General features: G+C 47.8%; 2 protein-coding genes and 1 pseudogene across 3 annotated transcripts in view; all 3 read left to right on the top strand.

The window, feature by feature from the left end:
- The window catches only part of LOC310758168, a 32534-nt pseudogene extending 30208 nt beyond the window's left edge, over positions 1–2326 (top strand). Inside the window, exon 15 of the transcript XR_014552324.1 lies at positions 1582–2326. The product of XR_014552324.1 is annotated as an uncharacterized misc_RNA (transcript). The remainder of the gene's footprint in view (positions 1–1581) is intronic.
- A 3035-nt stretch (positions 2327–5361) lies between these two features.
- Positions 5362–9888, top strand: LOC310757222 (zinc finger and SCAN domain-containing protein 31-like). The gene is made up of 3 exons (XM_083602496.1): positions 5362–5898; positions 6565–7396; positions 8719–9888. Exons 2-3 carry the CDS (start codon positions 6854–6856, stop codon positions 8857–8859), a joined length of 684 nt encoding a protein of 227 aa, XP_083458622.1. The 5' UTR covers positions 5362–5898; positions 6565–6853; the 3' UTR covers positions 8860–9888.
- A 6411-nt stretch (positions 9889–16299) lies between these two features.
- The window catches only part of LOC310758167 (uncharacterized protein), a 28799-nt gene continuing 20960 nt past the window's right edge, over positions 16300–24138 (top strand). The window contains exons 1-4 of the mRNA XM_083604097.1: positions 16300–16485; positions 17934–18929; positions 19502–19631; positions 21024–21766. Coding sequence (XP_083460223.1) covers positions 18120–18929; positions 19502–19631; positions 21024–21766 — 1683 coding nt within the window. The 5' untranslated portion in view covers positions 16300–16485; positions 17934–18119. The remainder of the gene's footprint in view (positions 16486–17933; positions 18930–19501; positions 19632–21023; positions 21767–24138) is intronic.

The following is a 24138-nucleotide window of genomic DNA, read 5'->3' as shown; positions in this document are numbered from 1 at the left end:
GGCAGATTTTTAAAATTTGGCAGAATGTCCCCAAGTTTTTTTGTTCGGTTTTTTGGTTTACAAGAACCCATGAAAATTTTAATATTGCATTAGAGCAGGCATAGGCCACCTCGGCCCTCCAGATGATTCGGCACTACAATTCCCATAATCTCTGACCACTGGTCCTGTTAGCTAGGGATCATGGGAGTTGTAGTCCCAAAACATCTGGAAGGCCAAGGTTGCCTATGCCTGCATTAGAGTCAGATCTAAGGCACCCAGTTAGGCTAATCTGCAGCAGAGAATCACAACAGAGCAGCATCTTAAGCTAGCGACATACTGTAAAAATCCCTTCTCTTGTGGCTGAACCAAAAGGACGCTGGCTCAGCTACAAGATCTTGGAGAAGGAGTCCGGGAGGGCAAGAGTTAAGCCCCCCTGCCCTTAAGGAGAGTCCACATGCAGATGTTCAACAGGTTAATAAATTGTTCTATGCACACTTACATTCAGAAAGTTGTGAACATGTGCCCAAATATTTCATGTGGCAAGTGAGGGAGCAATATGTATTATTATTATTATTTTGTTGCTGAAAGTTAAGAACATTGCTGCTAGCAATATATCACAGCTTCTATAGCCTACATATAGTAGGGGTATTTAAAATGAGAATCATCATAGCGATCCATGGTTAAAAGTCGAAGTTGGCCAATGTGTCCTCTTTCTTGCTCTTCAAAATAGGGCAGCCCTACACTTGCCTATCATGACTGTCTCAGCCCCAAACTGGTAACCTTTTGAGTTATCCCCCTCTTCCCTCAGGGAACTAGTCTTATGGTATATATTAAATCCCAAAGAGAAGCATGGAATAAGCAGTCCTTTGTAAAATTGCCCTGCCACCTGCCTCCTCTTCCCTGGCGGCAAGCCCTGAACTTCCAAGATGGTTGGGAGGAAGGAGAGACCAAGTGGGTGAGAGAGATGGAGAGCAGGAATAAACAGGCTCCCCACTTAACACGATTTTCACTTTTGTGCACGAGGGCCCAGAACATAACTCATGCGAAAGTGAGGGGAAGACTATATGTGGTTTTGTGTTGTATTTTTATGCTGTGGACCACCCTGAGACCTATAGATGATGGGCAATATGCAAATGTTGATTTTTATTTTTATTTTTAGAACAGGGGGTCCTCCTCCCCCAGCCCAACCCAGATGTCCCCAAAGGCCAGTTCCCACAGAGATGGTCAGAGGAAAGCAGCTTCTGTCCTCTCCTGCTTCCTCCAATTCTCCTCTTTTTCCTCTTAGATAACACAGAAGAGCTGAGTAAAAGGTTTCCTGGGTGGTTTTTCCTCTTAGAAAATGCCTGGGTTGAGAGGAGGGCAGGCACAATGGACATTGAATATAAGAAAGTGAAGGAAACTGATTTAAAAACCAACAAGGAAGATATTTATTCTGATGAGAGTCTGCAAGGAGGAGTCTCAGTCTTGCATGCAAAGCAAATAAATCCCCTTGATCTGAAAGGGAATCTGGGTTTTTCGGGTGTTTCTTGGATTAGGATGTCCATCTCTCTCTCTCTGCTGACTCTGCCTGATCTTCTCTCTCCCTCATCTTCTCCCCAACAGCAAATGTCACTCTGGATCCAGACACAGCCCATCCCCAACTCATCCTGTCCGAGGATGGGAAAAGCCTGACATGGGGAGACAAACCTCAAGCCCTGCCTGATAATCCTGAGAGATTCAACTTCTATTTTTGTGTGTTGGGACGTGAGGGATTCACAGCAGGCAGACATTTCTGGGAAGTCACTGTAGGAAGTGGGGGATGGTGGGCTTTGGGGGTCGCCAGGAAGTCTGTGGAGAGAAAGGACGACTTCTCCTATAGTCCTGAGTGGGGGATCTGGGCTGTGGGGAAGTGGGGAGGGAAGTACTGGGCCTACAACTCCCCTGTTTCCTCTCCTCTGTCCCTGAGGGAGAAGCCCAGGAGGATCCGGGTGACTCTGGACTATGAAGGGGGACGTGTGTCTTTTTCTGACGCCGACTCAGGAGCCGAACTCTACACGTTCTCAGGAGCCTCGTTCTCGGGAGAGACCCTCCTCCCTTTCTTTCATCTGTGGGAAAATAAAACCCACCTCATTATCTCCTGAGGAGACTAAATCTGCCTCTCAGGCCCAGCCGGAGTTTCTCTCCAGACCAGAGTGACTGACATAAAAAACATTTACCCACCAGGAGAACCTTGGGCAGTTTTTCAAGGGCTTCTTTGAGAAGATTCATTTTCCTTCCTTTCCCCAGAATTCTCTCTGCAGCTCACTTCTTCTTAAAGAGACAGTCACACTTTTAACAGTCCCAATAAATCACCTTCAGTCTTGTTTTCCCTTTGAGATGTCTGATTTGGCAGAGCAGAAGACTCTTAATCCCACGGTTGTGGGTTGGAGCCCCACGTTCGGCAAAGGTTTCCTGCACTGCAGGGGGTGGGACTAGATGACCCTCAGGATCCCTCGCAACTCTGCAATTCTACGAAACCTTCCTCTCCCCACAAGACCTTATGCAGCTGTGAAAATGCATGCATTATTGGATTAATAGAGGACTCAAAAATGAACCCCTTCCCCCACATCAGGCAGGAAAGCTCCTTACTCTGGAGACCTCAGATGGGAAGAAAATAAAAAAGAAATTGAACAGGGCGTCTGTTAAGTTGTGGGTGAACATATCAGATGACACAGCGATTCTTCCAAAGCAGCTCTTTATTTGTAAGCTGGAACAGAACTGAACTGAAGAGCTCAGTCAGCCTGCTTATATGGAGCTAGCTCCAGAACAACGTAACTGTTGCAACTTTCTAAAACTATCCAATCACTGAACGTCACTTTTGATCCTACATTTGCATAACTATCTACAGTATCCCCCTGCTGGCCCAGGGTGAGAACTTCAGTACATAACAGCGTCAGCTTCAAATGCCCTCAGCAAATGCAGCCTCCCCATCTCCACACGTTGCCAGAAATAAACCTCATTGCATTGAGTGGGGCTTCTGCCCAGTTATATGTGTTTAGGGTTGATGCATTAACGTTCCGTATTTACAGGCTGGATTCTGTATATCGGGGGCAGCAAATGGGGTGTCCTCTGGATAATGCTGGACTCCAACTCCCCTCTGACCCATCCAGCATGGCCAGGGGTCAGAGAGGATGGGAGCTGCAGTCCGGCAGCTTCCGGAAGGGGCCCCATGGGCTGTGCTGCCCTATACATTTCGCAGGGCACCTTCCCCGTGTTCCTCAGCCCCACCCCAAATGCACAATGCTCCCCCAAGGAGCGACTTTTCAGTACCAGCTGCATCTGATTTCTCTCCTGGGATACTAAGAGCTAGAACAACAAATGCCTATGGAATTGACCCCTCATATATCAGGCCGGACTCTCCCTGGCTCCACTATCAGGGCCGCCGACTACTGACCGGTGCAGCCTGATCTCCTTTTCCTGCATTTCCCACGGGGTGGTGGCACATGTCAAAATAAAGACACCTCCCCCCCCCCACCTGCCTGAGGGCCACCTCCCCTTGCTCCATCCCTTATATGATGTTAGTGATGTTTGTGTGTACTTTTCCCTTTGATTCCTTGCAAATGTCTGCTTCTTCGCACCCCCAAACCACCAGCCTTTAGGAGAAAATTGTATGTGCTTTCTACTTCAGTAGCAGCTAGAGTGTTGGACTGTGACCTGGGAGACCAGGGTTCAAATCTCTGTTTGGCTACGAAGCTCAAAAGGTTGACCTTGGGCCAGTCTCAGCCCATCCTACCTCACAGGGCTGCTGTTGAGAGGATTAAATGAGGAGCGAGGAGAAGCATGTAAAATGGGGAGGACAAACTATGCAACCCCCCTTGAGCTCCTTGGAGGTGTAATAGACGAAAATCTGCCCTTATTCCCTCATGGGGTACACAAGAGCCCTTGTAGAGTCCTTTGTAGGTTCTCCATCGGTAGGAGAAAGTAACAGAGACCAAACAGAGAATATTAAGAAGCAAAGCAGCTAGTAATCTTGATCTTTATTCAACTATTGCAGCAGGGTGCCCCCTCACAGACAGGAGAAAGGAGGAGGAACCCCTAACAAAAGCGTGCCTGCCCTTATATAAAAATTTAAAATTGCCCACCCCCGAGTCCCAAGACCACCCCCAGAAGCATCATACATAAATCACAGAAGGGGTGGTAGCCCAAGACCCCGCCCCACGATACATCATACCACATCACAGAAAAGGCGGTCTACAACAGAAATCTGAGTGCATTGTTTATTTCCTGTCTGGCAGATTACCTGTTTAATGAGAGCCTGGAGCCTGGCCAGTCTTTTGTAATGATAAATACTTAGTTCCTGCGCCAGGTCACAGGCTCACACCCTATTCAAACACAGACATACCCTTAAGACAGGATTTGTGAGGAAAGAGGCAATGGGGAGGTTTCCCACTTTGACCTTGCAGAGAAATATTTGAGGCAAATTTGTTCAAGACCTTTTTTCTGTGGGGTTTCAGGCATGTGGCTTATATACAGTGGTACCTCAGGTTAAGAACTTAATTCGTTCCGGAGGTCCGTTCTTAACCTGAAACTGTTCTTAACCTGACGTACAACTTTAGCTAATGGGGCTTCCCGCTACCGCCGCACCACCAGAGCACGATTTCTGTTCTCATCCTGAAGCAAAGTTCTTAACCCGAGGTAATATTTCTGGGTTAGCGGAGTCTGTAACCTGAAGCATCTGTAACCTGAAGCATATGTAACCCTAGGTACCACTGTATTTATGTACGTGTTTGCTTGGTACATTTATGAACATTTATTACATATCTAAGACCTTAAAATTTTTATAACAGAGGAAAGGTGAGGATGCAAATGTTAAGAAGAAGAAGAAGAAGAAGAAGAATGCCATATTGGCCCGAATATAAGCCGCACGCACAAATAAGCCGCACCTTTAAAATTCAAGGGGGGGGGGAGAAAAAAAGATAATACCCAAATATAAGCCACTCCCTTAAAATTGGGTTACAGGCTGAAAATTGCTGCCACTGGGACAATTGTAACTCCGAGCCAATTTAAGCCTTTGATCTTGCAAGCCCACAAAAGTTACCGTACAATCGCTAAAATCACAAATCACTATTCAGCTGCTACAATTCTGCAGGGACTCACACCCGTAAATAGCAAATGAAGTCTCAAGCTCGCAAATCGGCAATAAAACATTTTTTTGTTCCCTTTCACCGTTAAGTCTGTTTCAGCAGCAATATCGTAAAAGGCAGTTTCTGTAAGGTCACAGATTTAAGCCACACTTTAACTTTTCACGGTCAGAATTTGGGGGGGAAAGTGCAGCTTATATTCGGACCAATATAATAATAATAATAATAATAATAATAATAATAATAATAATTATTATTATTATTATTATTATTATTATTATTATTATAGTAATAATGCTGCACCGTTTCTAATAAGGCTGCACCTAAGATAGCTCAGATGGCAGAGCATGAGACTCTGAATCTCAGGGACGTGGGTTCCAGTCCCATGTCGGGTGAAAAATTCCTGCATTGCAGGGGGTTGGACTAGATGACCCTCGGGTCCCTTCCAAGTCTGCAATTCTGCAAGGATTTGTGCAGCTGAAGAGTTAAACCCACAGAGCTGCAATGGCTAGAGTTGCACAAGGGAGGCAGGCTTGTGAAAGCCAGGAAGGGTTTTTCCTCCCTGGTTAGGGGGTGGGCCTTGGTTTTGAATTTCTTTTGCAGCTGGCATAAAAGGAGGAGGAAAGAAGGAGAGGAGAAGACAGGAGGACAGTGTCCTAGACTGGGGCATGGGGGCGGAGAGGCAGGGAATTGCTGAAGGAGAAAAAAAGACCTGCTTTTACAATCACTCTCCCTCCTCTGGGTAGCAGCCGGGGGTCTCTCTGCTGCTGGTTTCCCCCTTCCAGAAGAAGCAAACTCTTTGAGCAAGCTGGGTCAAAGGGTACGTGGACAGCGCTTTTCTATGGGGTACTGGGGAGGGGCGGTAGGGCAGGGGGACGGCATGGGGCAGGGAGCCTCCTAAAACGAAGGGGGCCTGCCTGCTTGAGCCTCCTGCAATTCCTGGGTGATGTGGGGGGGGGGCTTCTTGCAGAGCGTCGGAGACCAAAGCGCATAGCAACATATCGTTAACCTCTGGAACTCCCCTCCACAGGAGACAATAATAATAATAATAATAATAATAATAATAATAATAATAATAATAAATTTTATTTATACCCCGCCCTCCCCAGCCAAGACCGGGCTCAGGACAGCTAACACCCAATATAAAAACAAATACAATTTAAAAACAAGATTAAAATACAACATTAAAACATTAAAATACAGCCTCATTTCAATGGAAACTCAAATCAAAACCTTTTGGGGATGAAAACGTTAAGTCTTCACCAAGGCTAACTTTCCAATGAGCGTCCCCAACACAGACAGCTTTGAAAAGAGGATCAGACTCATTCGTTTGGTCTGAACTGGAAAGGGATCTGCTTATACCTTATTTAAAAAGCGGGACACTTCTCTTGCGGAATCAGCCCCAGATCGGAGGCCGCGTACTGTGCGGTAGCCTCAAAATTATAACTCTTGATTTAACACCCACGTTTCCCGTCTTTCCTTCTAGGAAGAAGCTCCTCGTGCCGGTTTTGGGACCGCCAGTATCTCCTCCTCTCCCGTCCTAGTTCTCCTCTGAGCATTTTGATCCTTGGAAGCCATCCCTGTGGAGATCAGGCCGGGATGAAAATGGAGGAGCAAGACTCGGCAGCCAAGAGTTCGCAGAGGGCAGGAAAAGCCCCCCAGCTCATCCCGGCCACAAGTATCGGACAGTTGCGCAGCCAAAGGTCAAGGAGGAACCTGGCAAAGGTCTTCTCCTTCACCACTGGGAGGTCCAGTGGCAGGAGTTCCTGAAGACGATGGAGTCTCCTCTGCCCAGATCGGGCGCCCCATATCTGCACGGCGAGGTGGCCCCATGGGACGATGCCAAGGGCTTTCTGGCCTCCTTCGAGCGGGTGGCCGAGGCCTGCCAGTGGCCCAAGGGAGAGTGGGCGGCCAGGCTGCTGCCAGCCCTCCGAGGAGGGGCCAAGCGGGCCTTTGGCAGCCTGGAGGCCAGCAACAGAGAGGATTATGGGAAAGTGAAGGCGGCCATCTTGCGCGGGAACACCACCGCCCAGGAGAAGCAGCGGCAGCACTTCCGCCGCTTCTGCTACCAGGAGGCTGAGGGGCCGAGAGAGGCCTATGGCCGCCTCCAGGAGCTCTGCCGTGGGTGGTTAAAAGTGGACCGGCACACCAAGGAGCAGATCCTGGAGCTGCTGATTCTGGAGCAGTTCCTGGCTATCCTGCCGCCCGAGGTCCAGGGCTGGGTCAGGGAGGCCGGGCCCGAGAGCTGCTCCCAGGCAGTGGCCCTGGCCGAGGAATACCTCCAGGCGCAACGGGAAGCTGAGGGGCAGCAGCAGCCGGTGAGGCGGTGGCGCAGCGCTGCTCACATGCGCCTTGGGGCTGTGTTGCCGGGGGCCTCCCGTGGGTCTGATCCTGTCACTCCCTGGGTTGTTAACCAAGAGAGTGAAGCCTGTCCATTTCCTGCTGCTTAAGGAGTGGAAGTCTAATTCCATGCCCCTGGCTCACTCAGTGAAACACTTAATCTCAGGGTTGTGGGTTCAAGTCCCATTTTGGGGGGAAATATTCCTGCGTTGCAAGGGGTTGGACTAGATGACCCTCGGGATCCCTTCCAACTCTATGATTCCTGTGCTCTTCTAGGCATACTCCCCAAGTGTCCCTTTTCTCCAATGACAGTTCTGGAATTATGAAAGCCATCCAGCTTCTGATTTGATCCCAGACTGTTCCTAATTCCGCTGCCAGTGCTGAGATCGGGGAATAGTATGAGCCGGCCCTTGTCCCAAGCGATGGTGGCTGTGAGAGGGCATCCTGTTGCCTCTCCATGGACTCTCCACGGCCGCTGCTACCAGCCTCCTCCGTTGGGCAGCTGCTAGTGGCTGCTGGATAGCGGGTGAGGAGGAGAGGCCACCACCATTGAGGCCCTGTTTGACGCACCAGCTCTGAGGGGCAGGCAGAGGACAAGAAGAAAGAAAGAAATGTTTAGCTGGGAAAGAAGAAAGGGGGAGTGGAGCAGAGCACAAGGAATCTTGATTTTTGTACAGTGGAACCTCAGTTTTCGAGCGTATCGGTTGCTGAACGATTCGGAACCCGAACGCCGAAAACTCAGAAGCAATTGTTTCCGTTTTTGAACGCGCCTCAGAAGTCGAACGGCTTCCGAGTCACATTTCTCCGTTTTTTCAAGGGATTTTACCAAACGCCCATTGCGCCTCGGCTGTTGAACGTGTCAGAAGTTGAACGGTCTTCAGGAACGGATTACGTTCAAAAACCGAGGATCCGCTGTATTGCGTCCGTATCTAATCTTGCCCCTTTCTGAAATGTATTCATTGGTGTGTGTTTCTCTTTTCATCGATCGACCAAAAAATAAAATAAAATAAAGCCGGAATTAAGGGTTTTCTCAGGAGGGCGTTTGTGCTGCGTCCCATTGTGGTTGTGGTGAAAATGCTCTGCTGGGATGGGTTGGGGAACAAAAATGGGGGTTGAGGTTGAGGAGGGTCATTTGAGTGGGGAGAGAGAAAAGCCCCTCTTTTCATCTAAGGAACATTGGAGGGTATGGCTGGGTGATGGCTTCAGCGTGGGGTTTGAGGGCAGCTCTGGGTTTCCCCCCCAGGCCTCTCCCTCTTTGCCCTGTTGCTCTGTCCTGACGGGGTTCCTTCTGATGTTGCAGGTGGGATTTGAGGAGGCCGCCGCAGATGTCTCTGAGGAAGGCCGGGTGCCGTCCGATGTCAAACAGAGACCCCTATATGTGGAGGCCAAACAGGAAGATGCAAGCGAGGCCCAACTGGCAGATAAGCAGGGCCAGATTTAGAGTCGTGCCCCTGGATCATGAACCTTCATTGTGTTGTTCCCGTCACATGCTGAAGACACAACCACTTTGGCTTCGCGTGTGTAAAGGAGGGCAACTAGGATGATCAAGGGTCTAGAAGCTAAGCCTTGTGAGGAACGGTTGAAGGAGCTGGGTATGTTTAGCCTGCAAAAGAGGAGACTGAGAGGAGATATGGTAGCCATCTTCAAAGATCTGAAGGGCCGTCACATGGAGGATGGGGCAAGCTTGTTTCCTCCTGCTCTGGAAGGTAGGACTCGAACCCATGGCTTCAAGTTGCAGGAAAGGAGTTGGATGGGCATCTGTCATGGATGCTTTAGCTGAGATTCCTGCATTGCAGGGGGTTGGACTAGATGACCCTCGGGTCCCTTACAACTATGATTCTATGATCTGAGAGACACGTTTTTCAGGTCACAGCTGAGAAACAGCTTTTAGCATTGAATTTTATTTATTTTTATTTATTTATTACGGTCCAGAGACCCAACAAATCATTACAAAGCGATGCACAATTCAGACAGCCTACCTCCAGGTTAAACAAGCATTTTGTTCAGACTTAAAGACAGGGATCATTGGTTCTTGCAACCACCGATAAAAACTTTGCCACTGCTAATGTTCTAGCGTTTGTCCGGTCTTCCAATAGGAACCTGACATAGTGAGCCTCTGATTTTCCCAGGAAAGGTACCAGCAAGGGTAATATCAGTTCAGCCCTGGCATGCTCGTATTTTGCACAGTGCAGCGAAATATGTTTTATAGAATCGATGTCTTGGGCACACGAGCAAAGTCTGTCCTGGTAGGGAACTCCTCTCAACCTGCCATCCAACACTGCAGAAGGAAAGACGTTTAGTCTGGCTTTGGTGAACAACCTTAGATAATTTGGTACTGAATTTTTAATTTCTGTAGTCCACTGAGGGATGTTAGGGTGAAGAAATCAAATTAAGAGAAGTAAGAGAAATAACCTTCTTTTTCTCATTTATTCAGCAGGTAAAAGGTGGGTGGGCATACCTGAGGGAGAGAGATACACACCTGAAGATGGTGAGGGGTTTTCCGGAGGGAGAGCAGAGGAGGAGAACTTTTCCTCATGTGGTGAACAAGAAAATGCCCCTGAGAGTCATGAATGGCGAAGTCAAGGCCACGAAGCAGAAGGAGCCCGCGAGTCTAGTTCCTTCGAGGGTGACGGCAAGGACTTCAGCGAAACCGCGGACCGTAAGGAAGTCTGCGCTGGCAAGAGGCAAAACACATTTCATGGGAAAAGCTTCGGCCAAAGTCCAGGCCTCCTTGTCAACCAAAGAGCCCGTGTAGGAGGAAAACCGCAGAACAAATGTTTGATTTGCGGGAAATCCTTCCTTCACAGCTCCGACCTTGTCATCCACCACGAAATCCACACCGGCGAGCGGCCTTACGAATGTCCCGACTGCGGCAAGAGATTCAGCCGAGGCTCCGACCGCCACCGCCACCAGAGGATCCACACGCAGGAAAAACTGTACAAGTGCCTGGCCTGCGGGAAATGCTTCCTCTATAGCTCGGACCTCGTCATTCATCAGAGAATCCACACCGGGGAGAGGCCCTACGAGTGCTTGGACTGCGGGAAAAGATTCAGTTGCAGCTCGGACCGCAACCGCCACCAAAGGATCCACACCGGGGAGAAACCGTACGACTGCATGGACTGTGGGAAAAGGTTCAGTCAGAACGTTCACCTCAAGAGGCACCGAAGGACCCATGTGGGAGAGAAATCGTACCAGCGCCCAGAATACGGGGAAAGTTTGAGCGTAAGCTGAGGAATGAAAACCATGTTCCCCATTACGTTTTATGAGGTAGTTTGTGGACCTCAGCCAAGGTAGTTATGACGTCACGTGTTTCCGTTCTATTTTTTAAACTTTGTTTCCTGCTTTCAAGTTCCATTTCCCCCCTCAAATTTTTATTTATTTATTTTATAATACAAATAAACAATACAAACAGAAATACTAACAATGCAAACAAATTCTTGTCTTATCCTTATTTTTTCTAAACATTGTTAGGTGAGCTTCCCCAAGTCCCCCGTATCTGATTTTCATTTTACCTCATGTTTAGCAGTTTCATACATTATAATTTTTAATCATTTTTTTATCACACTTACTTTTACCTTAAAAATCTTCACATTCTATCACTTACAAATAATACTATTTTAAAATACACTATCTTCTACTTCTAACCCTACAGCCTATATCCACTTCCAAAGCTATTCTAAGATTTAAATATTCACATATTTTTTCAAATATTCTTTAAACTTCTTCCAGTCTTCTTCCACTGTCTCTTCTCTCTGGTCTTGGAGTCTCCCAGTCAGTTCAGCAAGTTCCATATAGTTCATCATCTTCACCTGCCATTCTTCTATAGTTGGTAAATCTTGTTTCTTCCAATTCTTCGCTAGTAATATTCTCACAGCTGTTGTAGCATACAGAAAAAAAGTAACATCCTATTTGGGGATTTTCCCCTCCTGCTTTCAAGTTCCATCCTATCTGGGAATGAGTTGAGTTTGGGATTCTCTAATTCCACCCAACAGGTGAAGAAAGGGTGGCTGGTCGTAGCTGAGGTGAGGGGAAAGATGTTCCAGAAGACTCAGAACAAGTGGGAAAGAGAGAAATAAGAAATTATGTTTTCCAAGGTTGTACGCAGAAAAATGCCTTGAGGAGTCAGGACGGTGAACAGTGGCGTAGCGTGGGTTGTCAGCACCCGGAGCAAGGCAAGTAATTTGCGCCCCCTAACCCGGGGCAAGGCAAGTAATTTGCGCCCCCTAACCCCTAACCTGCCGCCGCTGCCAGCTTCTTCTTGCTGCTGCCTGGTCTGGTCTGGTGTGGTTCTCTCCCGCGCTCAGCGCTGCACTGAGCGGCCGCTGCACTGTCCCTCCTCCAGATAGTCCCTCTCTCTCTCTCCGCACCGCACGCCTGGCACCCACCCCCTCCACAGTGGGTGGCGACCCGGCGGCTCGGATCGGATTCGCACAGCCAGCACTGCAGTGAGAGAGAGAGAGTGAGCCAGCTAGGGGCAGAGAGCTGCGAGTGCGAGCGCCCCCCCCCAGATGTTGCGCCCGGTGCGGCCGGCCCCCCCTGCACCCCCCACGCTACGCCACTGACGGTGAACGGAAATGCGAAGCTCACACCACGGAGACAGTGGATGAAATTCTTCATTGTGGAAACGGCTACAAGAGCCTTAGGACAACCAAAGGCGAGAAAGAATTTGTACCTGTAAGAGCCAAAACACCAGACATGCTCATGGGAAAATCTTCAGTCCAAGTTTAGGTGCTCTTAGAACTAAGAGGAAAAGCACAGGGGAGCTTGAATGTATTAATGTCTGGAGGATCCGCTTGGGTTCATCAGAGAATCCACACAGGAGGGAAGCCTTGGAAGCGCTCCTGTTGCAGAAAAGGATTGTGGCGTAGTTCACAGAGACAGGAAAGAGTCATGTAAAAAAGAAAAAGAAAAATCTCCTTTAACAGGCAATGGTAAAAAAAATAAAAATGAACAGCAGTAATGGCGTTTTAACTTGCATTGTAAAACACATACATGTAAGAAGCACATAGATTCTGAAATTGAGGACAGTCTAGAAATTGGCGATCATAGAATAGAATCATAGAATCATAGAGTTGGAAGAGACCACAAGGGCCATCGAGTCCAACCCCTTGCCAAGCAGGAAACACCATCAGAGCACTCCTGACATATGGTTGTCAAGCCTCTGCTTAAAGACCTCCAAAGAAGGAGACTCCACCACACTCCTTGGCAGCAAATTCCACTGTCGAACAGCTCTTACTGTCAGGAAGTTCTTCCTAATGTTTAGGTGGAATCTTCTTTCTTGTAGTTTGGATCCATTGCTCCGTGTCCACTTCTCTGGAGCAGCAGAAAACAACCTTTCTCCCTCCTCTATGTGGCATCCTTTTATATATTTGAACATGGCTATCATATCACCCCTTAACCTCCTCTTCTCCAGGCTAAACATGCCCAGCTCCCTTAGCCGTTCCTCATAAGGCATCGTTTCCAGGCCTTTGACCATTTTGGTTGCCCTCCTCTGGACACGTTCCAGTTTGTCAGTGTTCTTCTTGAACTGTGGTGCCCAGAACTGGACACAGTACTCCAGGTGAGGTCTGACCAGAGCAGAATACAGTGGCACTATTACTTCCCTTGATCTAGATGCTATACTCCTATTGATGCAGCCCAGAATTGCATTGGCTTTTTTAGCTGCCGCGTCACACTGTTGGCTCATGTCAAGTTTGTGGTCAACCAAGACTCCTAGATCCTTTTCACATGTAGTGCTCTCAAGCCAGGTGTCACCCATCTTGTATTTGTGCCTCTCATTTTTTTTGCCCAAGTGCAATACTTTACATTTCTCCCTGTTAAAATTCATCTTGTTTGTTTTGGCCCAGTTCTCTAATCTGTCAAGGTCGTTTTGAAGTGTGATCCTGTCCTCTGGGGTGTTAGCCACCCCTCCCAGTTTGGTGTCATCTGCAAATTTGATCAGGATGCCCTTGAGTCCATCATCCAAGTCGTTGATAAAGATGTTGAATAAGACCGGGCCCAAGACAGAACCCTGTGGCACCCCACTAGTCACTCTTCTCCAGGATGAAGAGGAACCATTGATGAGCACCCTTTGGGTTCGGTCAGTCAGCCAGTTACAAATCCACTGAGTGGTAGCATAGTCAAGACCGCGTTTTACCAGCTTCTTTACAAGAATATCATGGGGCACCTTGTCAAATGCCTTGCTGAAATCAAGGTAGGCTACATCCACTGCGTTCCCTTCATCTACCAGGCTTGTAATTCTGTCAAAAAACGAGATCAGGTTAGTCTGACATGACTTATTTTTCAGAAATCCATGCTGACTATTGGTGATCACAGCATTCCTTTCTAGGTGCTCACAGACTTTGCTTAATGATCTGCTCCAGAATCTTCCCTGGTATTGATGTCAGACTGACTGGGCGGTAATTATTTGGGTCCTCTCTTTTCCCCTTTTTGAAAATAGGGACAACATTTGCCGTCCTCCAGTCTGCCGGGACTTCGCCTGTTCTCCAGGAATTCTCAAAGATGACTGCCAGTGGTTCTGAGATCACATCTGCCAGTTCTTTTAATACTCTTGGATGCAGTTCATCTGGCCCTGGAGACTTGAATACATCTAGACTAGCCAAGTATTCTTGTACTATCTCCTTAGTTATTCTGGGCTGTGTTTCCTCTGCTGAATCATTTGCTCCAAATTCTTCAGGTCGGGCATTGTTGTAGTCCGATGTAGTCCGGAGTGTTGTTTTAACAGTTAAAAGTCAAGTCTGGAAGTTATTTCTAAGCAATGTGTTCCCGGTGAGTTCTCAGAACCAGTTAGAGCAGGGGTAGCCAACATGAGGCTGTCTAGATCATGGGTAGGCAAACTAAGGCCCGGGGGGCCAGATCCGGCCCAATCGCCCTCTAAATCCGGCCTACGGACGGTCTGGGAATCAGTGTGTTTTTACATGAGTAGAATGTGTGCTTTTATTTAAAACGCATCTCTGGGTTATTTGTGGGGCATAGGAATTCGTTCATTTCCCCCAAAAATATAGTCCGGCCCCCCACAAGATCTGAGGGACAGTGGACCAGCCCCCTGCTGAAAAAGTTTGCTGACCCCTGGTCTAGATGGACTCTTCTTCTTTTGCGATCACTTGTAGCTGAGAAGATTGTCTTCCATAAACCCAGTTTTAACAGTGAGTCCATAAGTGACATTGGAGGCCAATTCTGGATCCACACGTCCTTCCACAGTGGGGACATTGGTTTCCGGTCGGGAGTTGATCATGGTGAGAGTTTGCCAAGCATGCCTTCCTCTTAGCATGTTTCTCCCTTTTGTCCTGAGTTCGAGCGTCTTCAAAGCCCATGACACCTTTGGTAAAGGCTGTTCTCCAATTGGAGCGCTCACAAGCCAGTTTTTCCCAGTCATCTGTGTTTATACAACATTTTTTAAAGATTCGCCTTGAGAGAGTCTTGCCTTGAGAGAATCTTTAGACACCCATCACCCCTGACAACTGGACGTTCTCACTAGAAGATGGGAGTTGGGAACCACATTGGCCACCCCTGAGTTGCAGGCTGTATGAAAAACACCTTTTTGTCGCTAGTAGCCATCAATATAGCCTTGTTTGTCCTCCGTGAACTTGCCGATCCTCTTTGAAAGCCAACCAAGTTGGTGGCCATAAATATGCACACATGATTATTTCTCCTCGTGCTCCTAGGCATGGTATTAGAAATGCCATCAGAACAGAAGAGCAATGTCAGCTGAGGGGCTGAGCCCAGATTTCCCCGCAAAGGCTCTAGTTGCTAACCCCTCGCAACTGAGTTTGTCATCTCTTCCTCTTCTATGTCTCTCCACTCAATTTGGAGGTGTGGGCAAGAGGTTGTGACACAAACAGAAGTAATTTATTTTGACACCTGGCAGACTATAAGTTGAGGTGACAGGGGTGCAAATGAGGCTGTAGGTTTCTCTTCTAAGGGGGGGATGTTTGTGTGAGAGTCAACCAGACTTCGGTAACAAATTTGGATAATAAAAAGTCTGAACTGCACGGGAGAGCTTTGCGTTTGGTTGGCATCTTGCTAAGGAACAGGTAATTTTGTGCACCAGCGTTCTCTCTTTCTGTGGTTTTCAGCAGCGGGCATTCAGAGGCAACAATGGACAGAAAACATCACCATCGTAGCTGTCAACAACTATACCCTTCCCAAATTTTATTTGGATGGTCAAAAAAGGACCTTCAGAGGTGTTTACTAACCACAAAAAGTCTCTACCCTCAGAATTGCAATCTGGAAAGACACGACACAAAAGGAAAATGGATTGGGAGGGAGAAGGAGGGGGGAACCCGGGTTCAAGTTCATAGTTACAAGTTGTCCTGACAGCTAGGGTAGGAAAGCTCAAGGAAAAGAGGCACCAAAACGTTGTGGGTCTCAGCAGTGCCAATGTGGGGGCCTTGCATCACTTCTCTTTCATCATCATCATCATCATCATCATCATCATTTTATTTGTATGCCGCCTTTCCATAGTTAAAACAATGCTCAAGGCAGCTTAAAACATAACAGCCTGAGCGTGCTCTGGTCCAGGGGGTCACGAAGAGTCCGACACGTTGTTGTTTAGTTGTTTAGTCGTGTCCGACTCTTCGTGACCCCGTGGACCAGAGCACGCCAGGCCCTCCTGTCTTCCACTGCCTCCCGCAGTTTGGTCAAACTCATGTTCGTAGCTTTGAGAACACTGTCCAACCATCTCGTCCTCTGTCGTCCCCTTCTTCTTGTTCCCTCAATCATTCCCAACATCAGGGTCTTTTCCAGGGAGTCTTCTCTTCTCATGAGGTGGCCAAATTATTGGAGCCTCAGCTTCAGGATCTGTCCTTCCAGTGAGCACTCAGGGCTGATTTCCTTCAGAATGGAGAGGTTTCTTGCAGTCACTAAACAACTAAACAACAACAATCTGCGCCCAGGGAAAGGGTGGCAACCACAGAGCCCGCTCGTCCTAGAAGGGAGCATCTCTCTTCTCCCAGTGTTTTTCCTCGTCCCGGAAACGGGTCTCTTTTGAATGCACTTTTCCCCCCGGGAGCTGGTGCAACCTGGGCACCGGGTTGGGGTTTTTTTCGGAGAGGGAGGAGGATCTTGGGTAAGTGGCAAGGGCGCACTTTGCACGCGCGCAGAGGCTGGGGAATCCCTGCCTGGGAGGGGAGGGTGGGTTCTAAATGCAAACACAGGCGTCTTCTGTGTTGCTTTTTTGCCACATGATGGGCAAGGCATTGGTTTTTGCGGGGCAAAGAGATTTCTGCACGATGCGGCTCTGCATTATGGTTGCTGCTGCTGAAGCTGCCTGATCCGGAGTCAGTCCGGAGTTGGTTGCCCCTGCAGTCCCAAGGTCATAGGATCGTAGGGACCCAAGGGGTCATTAGTCCAACCCCCTGCAATGCAGGAATCTTTTTCCTAGCGATCCTGAGAGTAAAAGTCTCATGCTCTTCGCTCATCGGAGTCATAGAATTGCAGGATCATGGAGTTGGAAGGGATAGAAAATAGCAAGTGCAGACAACTGCTGGAGATGTGGGAGTAAAAATGCGAACTTAGTACATATGATGATTAACTGCCGGATGATAAGATCATTTTGGTGAGGATATTTATAGTAAGAGGAATAGAAAGAAATTGTCGTTTAGGGAAATTGAATTTAACTCTAAATTATATTTCAGAAACGTGGGAGATTTCAAGGGTTCAAAAAAAATGGATGTACCGTGCTATATTAGAAGCAAAAAAACTTGTTTTGATGAATTGGAAGAGCCGCAAAAAGATTCCATTGAGCACATGGATTGATAATATGGACAGATTAGCTACATATGAACGAATTGTACGTCGACGCAAATTGAGAATGGATAAATATGAAGAAATCTGGAATGAATATTTAAGCGATGAGGCAGATAGTGGGGGGAAGTGGGGGAGGAGAGTGAGGTGGGAAAATATTGTTAAAAGGGTGCAGTCATAGGTATATCAGTGTATTTAAATCTGAATTGTCAAATTGTGCTATTATTTTTAATATGGTTTTTGTTGTAGTGTCTTTCGTAGTTGTTGTCTGTATCGAAAAAATGATTAAATACATTTTTAAAAAAGAGAGTTGGAAGGGACCCCGGGGGACCATGGAATGGGGACTCCCTTGTGAAGTTGTGGACTCTCCTTCCATGGAGGTTTTTCAGCAGAGGTTGGATGGACATTTGTCAGGGATGTGTTAGTTGAGATACGTGCATCGCAGGGGGTTGGACTAGATGGCCCTCAGGGTCCCAACCCTACGATTCTATGATTCTTTTTCACATCTCGGATACAGTGGTACCTCGGGTTAAGAACTTAATTCATTCTGGAGGTCCGTTCTTAACCTGAAACTGTTCTTAACCTGAAGCACCACTTTAGCTAATGGGGCCTCCCGCTGCTGCCGCACGATTTCTGTTCTAATGCTGAAGCAAAGTTCTTAACCTGAGGTACTATTTCTGGGTTAGCGGAGTCTGTAACCTGAAGTGTCTGTAACCCGAGGTACCACTGTATTTCCCCATTTTAACACAGTTCTTTCGTTGTGTGTTCCAGCTGGGCATTCGCTGCTGCCTAACACGCTTCGGAGTCTGAATTGACATTGAGCGTCGGACGGACAGTTAACGGAGGATCTTAAGAGGCTTTGCCAAGCTAGACCATTGAGGGAGGAAGCCCTGGAGTTGAACCTCTGCCACCCACGGCCGGCGTCTGGGAGCTCCGGGAGAGAAAGGGAGAGAGGAGATGGATGCAGGTCGAAGGAAGAACGAGCCAGAGGACGTGGTCCAGGCTGTGCTCAAGCAGTGGCCGCCCATGGGCATGAAAACGGACGACCAAGACCATGGTGGTCCTACGACGAGGGAGAAATTCGTTGAAGGAGGGAGAGACCTTTGTGCTTTCCGGACTGGGAGGATGGGGGACATTGGATCCAGGGTACCAGAAGAGAAGGTGAAGCAGGAGTCGGGCGCAGGCCTGCTTCAGCACTGGGAATCCCAGTGGCAGGAGTTCTTGAAGATGGTGGAGTCCCACCACACGCACTGGGAGATCCCACCAGAAGAGCCTGCCCCCTGGGAGGATGCCAAGGGCTTTCTGGCCTCCTTCGAGCAAGTGGCCAAAGCCTGTCGGTGGCCCCAGGAGGAGTGGGCGGCCCGGCTCCTGCCAGCACTCAGTGGAGAAGCGGAGCAGGCCTTTGGCGGCTTGGAAGCTGGGGACAGAGAGGATTATGGGAAAGTGAAGGCGGCCATCTTGCGCCGGGACGCCCTGGCCCGGGAACGGTGGTGCCACCGCTTCCGGCATTTCTGCTACCAGGAGGCCGAGGGGCCGAGAGGGGCCTACAGCCGCCTGCGAGACGTCTGCCACCGGTGGCTCAAAGTGAAGAGGAACAGCAAGGAGCAGATCCTGGAGTTGCTGATCCTGGAGCAGCTCCTGGCCGTCTTGCCGCCCGAGGTCCAGGGATGGGTGAGGGAGGTTGGGCCCGAAACATGCTCCCAGGCGGTGGCTCTGGCGGAGGAATTCTTGCTGAGGCAGCGAGAGGCCAAGAGGCCGCAGAAACAGGTGAGGCTGCTGTGGCGGAGAGCTTTGAGGGCCAGAGCGACAATATGTGGGGTGAGGAAGGGGAACTGCTGCAAGGCATCCTGGGACCAGCCCTGTCTGTATCTCAATGGTGTCCGCATAGCAACATAGGGTGGTATTCGACAATGGTATACTCAGAGAGCTCAGTGGGTTAGAGCGTGGTGCTGATAACGCCAAGGTTGCAGGTTCAATCCCTGCATATATATTTTTTACAAATTTTTCGGTTTATGAAAAAAAAATGTTTTCAGTTTATGAAGCAATTCTGACAAAGAATTCTACGAAACAGTAGTCAATATCCGGAATCACTGTTCAGTGTTGGACCTCATATTTGCTGAATACACAAAGCTTCACAGCTTGTCTTTCATCGTACCTCGCTTCATTTAAACATTTCCAGAGATTTTGAGACTAAAGATTTCATTTTGTCCTTGTTATGGTTTGAAGGAATTCTATAAAGATTGTCTATTGCATATGTACATGGTCATCGTGTTGCCTAGATGTTGCTGACGTTCTCTTTGCAACACAGGGGTTTGTTTGGTTACTTATTGTCGTTCCAGGCTCAGGAAGCCTTTGAGGAGGACGGCTACAGTTTCTCTGAACCAGCGCAGGTTCTGACCGACACGGGGCAGAGGCAGCAGGAGAGGGGAGCGAAGGAGGAGGCCGGCTGTGGAGACGCGAGCTCACGAGGTAAGGAGGATACCAAATCTCCGGCTTGCAGCTGAAAAGGTGTGGCACGAAAGGAAAAGGGACTGGGGTGGGAGGAGGAGGAGGAGATGGGGGAAAGCAAACGCCAGACACTCTTATTTAATTAGGAGATCCTTGTCATGAGCAGCTGAGAAGGAAAATTTTCAAAGAGAGGAGGAGGCAAATGTTTCTGTTCTTCCAGCAGAAAAATGGAAAGACCTTTCTGCCTGTCTCCCACACCTATAGTCAGTGGAATAGACCACGAAATGAGAGTTACGTCCTGTTACCCGGTCACCCTGTTTGGTTGTCAATTCTTCTCAACGATCACCATGATTTAAATTTTTGATTTGTGTGCTGCTTTCCCATTTCAAATAAAAAACACTCAAAATGTCTTGCGAAAGAACAACAAAAATGCGAATCAATAAACCATTAACAATAACAATCAAATAGGAAGAAATTGTTTCAAAACATAGCAATCCAACATAGAATTTGATTTATTTGTTTATTTATAATTAATTTCAATCAACAAAATTTATATTCCGCTTAATTGTCATGTAACCTCTGAGCGGCTTACAGGGAACATTAGAAAAATAAATAAGTATCAATGGATAATGTTTACTGAATATTTTAAGAACCAGTATAGACAAAGACATAGCTTGGCAGGTTTTGAGTAAATCCAGCAGAGTTGAAATAGATGAGAGTATTTAATAGACAGCAGGAAGCTCCTGCAGCCAATTTGAAGCTGCAGAACCCGTGTCAGACGTTCAGCTTCCAAAAGAATGTTCGAAAACCAGAACACTCACTTCTGGGTTTGCAGCATTCAGGAGCCAAAACGTTCAACTTGCAAGGCATTCAGGATCTAAGGTACGACTGTACTCTAAAAGGCATTACAAACTTATAGAGATTAAAGTTAGAGTGCAAACATTTCATAGCAACTTGATAATACAAAGTGCTAAAAGGAAGAAAAAATCCCTTGATGCCTACAACTGACCTCAATATTTACACCTGATTAGTTAAATAACTTACCTCTATGTACTGGGAATGGGTGGTGAAGAGAGAGACGAGAGTAGGGGTTCCTTTTGAGTTAGACATCTTATCCGTGTTTATTACTGAAAATGGATAACTCAATAGAGAGCGAGACTGTTAATCTCAGAGTTGTGGGTTCAAATCCCACATTGGGCAAAAGATTCCTTCATTGCAGGGGGTTGAACTAGATGACCCTCTTGGTCCCTTCCAACTCTACGATTCAGTGACTCTGTGAAAGACTGTATTTTTACATGTGTTCAGAGCTGCCCCAAGTGACTGGGTCAACCCAGCCACATGGGCGGGTTATAAATAACAAAATGCTTACAATTCTTATTAATCACATCAACATTCTTTTAATAATTTCCACAGATTACATGCAAGTGGGAGAGTGCGACGGGCAAAACCGTCCCCAGGAAAGCCGTGACAATGTGGAACCATCCGTCGCCCGGGTTTGCAAAGAGGGCAAAACCTCGGAGGGTCAGGGCGAACCAAAGAGGCCACAGGCGAGCTGGCCGGGGAATCGTCCCTGCGGGACGAGCGAGATCTCTCTTGATCAAACCCCACTGCGGCGGCAGCCTCAAGGGTCGGACAGCGGATCTGGCGAAAGCTTCGATTCGGAGCTCGTGAAGTACGAAGCGGTTGAAATCCAGGAGTCGGCCTACCCGTGCGAGGACGGGACGCAACTCAGTTGCAAGGAGGGTCTCCGGAGACACAGCCCACACTTCCGCGGGAAGCCATACCAGTGCGCTTATTGCGGAAAGGCCTTCAGCCGCCGGTCGCACCTGGTGACGCACGAGAGGACCCACACGGGAGAGAAACCCTACGCCTGCTCCTTCTGTGGCAAGAGCTTCATCCAGAGCTCCCACCTCATCCTCCACGAGAGGACCCACACCGGCGAGAAGCCCTATCGGTGTTGCGCCTGCGGAAAGAGCTTCAGCAGCACCTCCAACCTCCTGGCCCACGGCAGGACCCACACGGGCGAGAAGCCCTACAAGTGCGCCGTCTGTGAGAAGGGCTTCATCAGCAAGTCGCACCTGGTCCGCCACCGCAGGAACCACGCCGGGGACAGGCCCTCCACGGAACAATCCTGCTCCAAGAAAGCCTTCTGCTTGGCCTAGTTTCTTACGAGACCAAGAAAGGGAGACTACTTTGGAGTAAAGCCATACCAGAAAGCTCACCTTATTTTTACAAAGAAGATGTGGGGCGTGGCAGAGAGAGACATTTTTATTTTGGTCCAGATTTGGCTGCATCGGACGGTGTTCCAGGCCTGGAAAAAAATGTAATACAAGAAAAAAGCACACCAAGAACACAGGCCAATGTAAGTTTCAACAGTGGGAGTGGTCCCTACACACAAATCAATAGTCAATAGCAACAAAAACTAATCCAAGGATTAGTTTCTGACAAGGAATACAAACTCAAATAGAGATCACAAACTCCAACAGAGATTACAAACTTAAACCCATAAAAATATGTATAACACAACAATTCATTACAGAATTAGAGATAAGAGTTTATGAGTAGAAATAAATTCATGTTCATCCAGATTCGTCGTGGAGGTCCCAGCCTCAATCATTGAGCAGAAGTCAGAAGTCAATTATGGATTAGAAACCAGAACAGGGCTGTTGGAGTTTGTAATCTCTCTTTGAGTTGGTAATCCTTGTCAGAATACATACTTTTGAATGGATTAGTTTTTGTTGCTATTGACTATTGATTTGAGAGTAGCGACCACTCCCACTGTTGAAACTTACATTGGCCTGAGTTCTTGGTGTGATTTTTTCTTGGTATATTTAATAACTGGAAAAAATTGTAGCCCGGGAGCAGCAAAACCTGTGGCTCTCCAACTCCTCTAATCAGTCCTGATTAGAATAATTGTATTACTTATATGCCGCCCATCTCACTGGGTTTCCCCAGGCACTCTGAGCAGCTTCCGGGGAAATATAAAAACACAATAAAACATCAAATGTTAAAAACTTCCCAATACTGGGCTGCTTTCAGATGTCTACGTAAGGTCATATAATATTGTTTATCTCCTTGACATCTGGTGTGGGGGGGGGGGTTCCACAGGACGGGTGCCACCGCTGAGAAGGCCCTGTACCTGGTTCTCTGTAACCTCACTTCTCGCAGGGAGGGAACCGCCAAAAGGCCCTCAGAGCTGGACCTCAGCTGAATGATGGAAGTGGAGACAGGATTGCAAGCAATATTAACTGTAGCATGCAATTTCTTTAAATAAATGGTATACTACAATTTATATTGTTTGCGATCCTGTCTCCTGTCATTGATTATTGGGGGGGGCAGGTGGCGCTGTGGTCTAAACCACTGAGCCTTTTAGGCTTGCCGATCGGAAAGTCGGTGGTTTGAATCCCTACAACAGGGTGAGCTCCCGTTGCTCTGTCCCAGTTCCTGCCAACCTAGCAGTTCAAAAGCTTGCCAGTGCAAGTAGATAAGTAGGTACCACTGTGGCAGGAAGGTAAATGGCGTTTCCGTGCGCTCTGACACTCATCATGGTGTCCCATTGTGCCAGAAGCAGTTTAGTCATGCTGGCCACATGACCTGGAAAAGCCATCGGCGGACAAACGCCGGCTCCCTCAGCCTGAAAGCGAGATGAGTTCCGTAACCCCATACTCTAATTCGACTGGACTTACCGGTAACTGTCCAGGGGTCACTTTATTGGTGAACCTACCGGTTAGAAATGCCTGTCCTTCTGGGAGCTGGACTTGAGGGAAGAACTTGAGGAAATGCATAGATCCTGGATCATTACTTGACGTGAAAATAATTGTTGGATCAATCTGTTCAAAGAGAGTGTGTATGTGTTTCTGTGTTTGTAAGGACTAAGGCAACGATCCTTTGGATCATTCCTTTGATGAAATAAATTTCAAACCATTGCTTTACTTCTGTTGCACAGCATCCAACCATGTCTTGTTAGGTTTTTCCTGCCTTAAATGTTAGCGACATTCGCACTCTGCACTAGCCGGGACTCTGTAGGCCTAATAATAATAATAAAAATAACAATAATAAATTTATTATTTATACCCTGCCCATCTGGCTTGGTTTCCCAGCCACTCTGGGCGGCTCACAGCATGTAAAACATTAGACGTTAACAATTTTCCAATACAGGGTTGTCTTCAGATGTCTTCCAAAAGTCAGATAGTTGTATGTAGCTGCTGTATGTCTGTAAGGAAGTTCCCTTTAATAATAAACACAACCGAGTATGAGTCTTTCTGCTTGGACCTAACACGTGTACCAAAATGCCATCTTTGAAAGTCTTCACTGGGCCTGAGGTAGGGAACCTGTTCAAGACCAATTCTCAAGTTCTTTCTATAATATTCCAACACGCACTCCTTGTCAGCCACGCTCCATCATCTCAAGTGCTTTATCCTGGCCGCAGGATGTCCTTGGTTGCTTGGGGTGGATAAAGAGGGCTTTGGGTGGGTGCCAACCCTTGACTCTATAGTCCCCTGCTGGGACACGGCCCTCAGAAAGTTCT

The sequence above is a fragment of the Podarcis filfolensis genome, assembly GCF_964270895.1.
Source record: "Podarcis filfolensis genome assembly, chromosome: 2".
Lineage (NCBI taxonomy): Eukaryota > Metazoa > Chordata > Lepidosauria > Squamata > Lacertidae > Podarcis > Podarcis filfolensis.
Note: the sequence above shows the minus strand (reverse complement) of the source record. Positions and strands in the feature narration are given on the sequence as shown.